Here is a 5637-nt window from a genome sequence, read left to right as displayed (position 1 = left end):
AAGAGTCTGTATGGTCCTCTCTGACTGGCCATCTGTCTGAGGATGAAAAATTGTACTGAAATGTAGTTTAGTACCCATGGCTTCCTGCAAACTAGGCCAAAATTCAGATGTAAAACGAGGGTCTCTATCTGACACAATAGATAATGGAGTACCATAAGAGCTTACTATCTCATCCACATACAACTTTGCCAACTTATTTAAAATATAAGTAGCTTTGATTGGCAAAAATTTGGACGTCTTGGTCAAACGATCTAAGATAACCCAAACTTCATCATGACCATTCTGAGTACAAGGAAGGCCAAATAAAAAGTCCATAGTAATGTGTTCCCATTTCCATTCTGGGATAGGCAATGGCTGTAAAAGTCCTGCTATTTTCTGACGAACTGTCTTTACCTGCTGACATATAAGGCATTTGGATACAAAATCTGCTATTTCTCTCTTCATACCAAGCTACCAATAATGATGTTTCAATGTATGATACATTTTAGTACTGTCTGGATGCATAGCATAAGTAGAACTATGTGCTTCTTCCAAAATCTCTTTCTTCAATTCTAGAATATCTGGAACACATAATCTATTACCCATAACCAACGCCCCATCATCTCCAATCACATAATCCATTCTTAACCCAGTACTAACCTCTGCTTTCAATATTCTCAATGTCTGGTTTTGAAATTGAGCTTCTCTAACCTTATCAATCAAAGTAGGTCTCACCTGAAAATGAGCTAATACCGTCCCTGAAGTAGTAGTTGTCAACTCAGTGTGTAACTTCATGAACTCACAAATCAAAGAAGCATAAACTGCACTAGATGGAGAGGATGAACTTGTGTTTCTATTGAGAGCATCTACAACTATATTTGCTTTCCCCAGATGGTAGTCAATCATACAATCATAATCTTTTATCAACTCCAGCCATCTCCTTTGCCTTAGATTCAGTTATTTCTAATCAAATATATACTTTAAACTTTTGTGATCAGTAAATATTTGACATTTCTCGCCATAAAGATAATGTCTCCAAATCTTCAATGCCAACACTACTACAACTAACTCCAAATCATAAGTTGGGTAATTTAACTCATGCGTTTTCAATTGTCTAGAAGCATAAGCTACAACTTTCCCATTCTGCATTAGAACACAACCCAATCCTTGGCGTGGAGCATCACTATAAATCACAAACTCTTCACGTGGAGATGGAAGAGTAAGTATAGGAGCAGAAACTAATCTTTTCTTCAACTCTTAAAAATTCTTTTCACATTTATCAGTCCACACAAATTTGGAGTTCTTTGAGTCAAACTAGTCAAAGGAAGAGCAAATTTGGAAAAATCCTCTACAAATCGACGATAATAACCTGCTAACCTAAGAAAACTCCGTACTTCTGTAACAATAGTAGGGCGTTCCCATTTCGTTACCGCTTCAATTTTCTAAGGATCTACATAAATACCTTCAGCTGAGATAACATGACCCAAAAATACAACTTTATCCAGCAAAAATTCACATTTGCTGAACTTAGTATACAACTGCTTATCTCGCAAAGTTTACAAAATAATTCTCAAATGCTCAGCATGCTCATCTTTACTGCGAGAATAAACTAAGATATCATCAATAAAAACAATCACAAATCTGTCTTTAAGAGAATAAAGGGAAGGGAAAATGAAAATCAACATTTAACTACCTCCTTCCTACATTTAACTACCTCCTTCCTTCTTCTTCTTCTTCTCCTTTCTTCCCTTTCTTCTTCTTTCCCTCCTTTTCTTCCCTCTTTTCTTTCCCTTTTTCTTTTCTTTTCCTTTCTGCCATTTTTTTTCCTTTTTCTCTGCCGTCTTTTTCTTCTTTGTAGGTGTTAGTGTGTGCTTTGAAAGGAAAATGAATGTCAAAGGTTGAATTTTAAGGTCCCACATGTTCAATTTGCAAAGAATGTCCCTTAAATCTAATTACAACATACAAGTAAATCCTCAACTTCCAAAAGTAAATCAATAAATCCCAAAAAAATTTTATTTTGTCCAACTTAACCTTCAAAATATTTATAATTTATATGATAAACCCAAATAAAATGATTTGGTCAATCAAATCCCAATAAAAATGATTTATTTCATACAAGTCCTCATTTGACTTGATTTTGAAAATTTCACTATTAACTTTGGCTAGATAAAAATGTGGGTTGTAACACAAACAACCTTCAGCAAATAACAACCGAGAATCAAATGTGAAATTCCAATTACAGAAGATGATGAATATCATCATCGGTATTTGGATGGTCGCCGAATGCATGAAGTGCTTCATTTAATGCGATTCAACAAAGAGGATTACCACACTCCTAAGATGGTTTTCTTTGGGTCATATTACCATGGCTTGCCAAAACTTGGCATGGCGGAGAAATTCAAGCATGAAGTCCTTACAAAGCTTGTTTCAAGAAGTAACAAAGACAAACAGTTCTTCTTGGACTGGCTGCAGAGACATTTGCATTTCAAGATTTGTTTACTCGAGAATCAAATTCCACTCTGGGTCATTATGCTCTTGATTAATTTAATATATGGAAAAGGATCCTTATTACTTTGTAAATTCTTAAGTTTTAGGGTTTTTGGGGATTTCAGGCCAACAAGAATTCCTGAAGAATATAAAATGCAACCACTTCATCTTCTGGATGCTTTTCATCAAATACATGTCAAAGAATAAGATAATGCAGGAGAAATACTTATCCAGCCTGTAAACAAATGTCAATGGTGGCCGTGGAGGAAAGAAAAATCATTTCATGAGTTACTCAATCGTCAATTTCGTTCAGTCACCGATCTCAAAACAAAAGGAATCCACTTCAAACCCAGTTCACATTGTTTGAAGGATATTAAGTTCAAATCCTACACATTTTATGGGCAACTTGAACTCCCGATTTGGTTTTTCAGTTCATTTTCGAATCTATTCTTTACATACATGATTGCATATGAAGCATCTCCAGAAAGCAACATTGGCATTACTATATTATGTTATGTTAATTTTTAAAATCACTCATTGTTAAATCTGAAGATGTGAAGGAATTGCGAGAAAAGAAGATACTCTGCTCTTCGGCACCTTTGACAGTGATGAACAATTTGTGCAAGTAATCAAAGATATTGATACTGGCCGTCTTGTCGATGACAATATTTTTTATGATGTGGAGATGAGAATTGAAGAGCACTGCAGTAGCAAGGCAAAAACATGGATTGCTGAACTAATTCACACTTATTTTCACAATCCGTGGACTTTTATTGCCTTACTGCTACATTTCTTCTTTACTTTACTTTTCTCCAGACCTATTACACAATGAATCCCAAGTAAAGGTGCGTGCAAAATTTCATTCTTCAAGTTTTAGTTGAAATTTGTCTGACTCTTCCAAAGTGGGGTGAGGAAGGTAAGAGAAAGGTGGGCATATTATTTTTTTTTATCAACTATTTACTATTGTTCAAATGAGTTGATAGAAACATCAATATATTGTGGAAGGAAAACCCGATGAGAATAAGGGAAATAAGACTGGGGAATAGTTCTATTTAGTCCATTGAATATGATGAAACCGGTTCTCACACTGTCGGGGAGTTTCCCACCTCGTCACCATCCCATCATCGCTTAAAATGGGGGCAGGATCCCTAGGAATGGCAAAAAACCCCGCCCCCGACTAGCTCCGAACCATCCAGTTCTCACACTGTCGGGGAGTTTCCCACCTCGTCACCATCCCATCATTGCTTAAAATGGGGGCAGGATCCCTAGGAATGGCAAAAAACCCCGTCCCTCCCCAGCCCGAACAGGTTGGTGGGGCGGGTCGGGCAGGGCGCCCCGTCGAGGGTGCCCCCTGCCCCGTGAAGATAAAAAAAAAAAGGAATAAAAAAAGAATAAAAATAAATTTATTTCTTGATAATTTACCCTCTAAAGACCAATTTTAAATTTGTATTTTATTCTCTAATTATAACATAACTCAAAATTTTGAAAATGTAAAAATAAAATAAATTAAATGGGGCAACAAAGGGGACAAAAAGTTGCCCCGAACCTGCCTTGCCCCGCGCCGTCTAAGGTAGGGCAGGGTGGGATTTTGGCTTGGCTTGGCTTGGCGGGGCGGGGCACGCTACCATCACTAAGGATCCCTGAATTCCCATCTACTGTCCTGTTCTTATTTTTTATTTTCTAATACAGTTATTAAAAAAAAAAAGACCTGATTTCTATAGTAAAGCAATTATTGAAACATTTTTAAAAATATATATAAATAAAATAGCCCTTACATTAACGACCTGCTTTTATCCTCAAGCTTCCATTTAAATTTACGGCCACGGTTACATTTCAGCAAAGCCTACTTTCATTCATTTGGTACTTTCATTTTTTAATGCATTAATATTTAAAAAAATAAATAATAATAATAATAATAATACTGATTTCTAAACTAAAGAATCCAATCGTTAAAATTAAAATTTTGTAAAAAGCAATTCAATTTTTATATTATGGAAAAAAATATTGATTGTAGGATATGTCAGATTTTTTTCTTTCATGAAGGTCTAGATGTGGTCTACATTTTCCATCATTTTAGGGACGTGAATAACTGCTAAAATCATGTCCAAACTACATCGTTTTAGGGACGTGAATAATTGCCAAAATTATGTCCCAATTGTCTCCTTTCATTTGCATTTTGTTAAGAATGGTTCTATGATGGACGGAGCCTATACATATACAGTTTATTCCACCGGTTGGATCCTTAAGTCTTCCAATCTCATACAGTAAGATATACACCATTTAGTGGAGATTGAACGAGGTTTAGAAGCACCTAAATCCGATAATAAAGTATGTGACAGTGGCAATGGCAATGGCGGGAGGTATGTTTTCGATTCCGTTTTATTCCGCATTTGATCTATATGCCTTTTCGGATCATATAAGCACGTTTAGATCATTAAGATATTATTTACAATTGGTATCAAAGCATTGTTTACCTCTGCCTTGCTCATTTTTGTTCTCTGCAATTTCCAAAAGTCTACTGTTTTCATGAAATTTTGGGTTGGACTTCAAATCCTTGTTTTGATGGAAATAAAATTAGGAATCATTGAGAAATTGGATTTCTAACATTTTGGGATTTGAAACATAAAGTTTTGGTGTCCGGAATGCGTAGAAACCGTTGAGTTTTTATTCGGGTCGGAACCGGGTCAAAATGACCCTACTACAGGAGGAAGATGACCTTTTAGAATTTAAATAAAAAAAAAAATCTGAAAGACGGCACACATGACTGCAAATTTGCAGACTTGCAAAGAGTTTTATTATCATATATAAACATGGATATTGCAGAGAGACAGGCCAAAAGTGTTGACTTGTAGTTTGTCTTTCAATCCTGTCTGTTTCATTGCCAATTATTCAAGTGCAAAATGAATTTTTTGTTTAGACCATTAGTTTCCAGCATGTGGGGCCCAAATTGTTAAATACAAATTTAAATGTTTTGGCTAGTGTCACGTGTAGTGATCCAAAATGCAATTAAAATACATAAAAGGGTTGCAAATTCATTCATTGTTTCAAATTTTCAATAAATAGCCGAATTGCTCATGACAGATTTGCAGTGACCTTTTCAAACATTCTGTTATATTATAATTTTTAGATTATTTCTTCGTATATGTATCTGCACCGTTGGTTGCAACGCCA

The 5637-nt window shown here is 35.5% G+C and overlaps 1 protein-coding gene across 1 annotated transcript; it reads right to left on the bottom strand.

Moving 5' to 3' along the window:
- Positions 1–450: 450 nt before the first annotated feature.
- Positions 451–2241, bottom strand: LOC111375904. The gene is made up of 4 exons (XM_022998820.1): positions 2175–2241; positions 1442–1525; positions 1049–1235; positions 451–925 (listed from the first exon to the last, which is right to left on the bottom strand). Exons 1-4 carry the CDS (start codon positions 2239–2241, stop codon positions 451–453), a joined length of 813 nt encoding a protein of 270 aa, XP_022854588.1.
- Positions 2242–5637: the final 3396 nt, after the last annotated feature.

Source organism: Olea europaea, unplaced genomic scaffold, assembly GCF_002742605.1.
Source record: "Olea europaea var. sylvestris unplaced genomic scaffold, O_europaea_v1 scaffold143, whole genome shotgun sequence".
NCBI classification, from domain to species: Eukaryota; Viridiplantae; Streptophyta; class Magnoliopsida; order Lamiales; family Oleaceae; genus Olea; species Olea europaea.
This window is presented reverse-complemented; position numbering and strand designations above follow the sequence as displayed.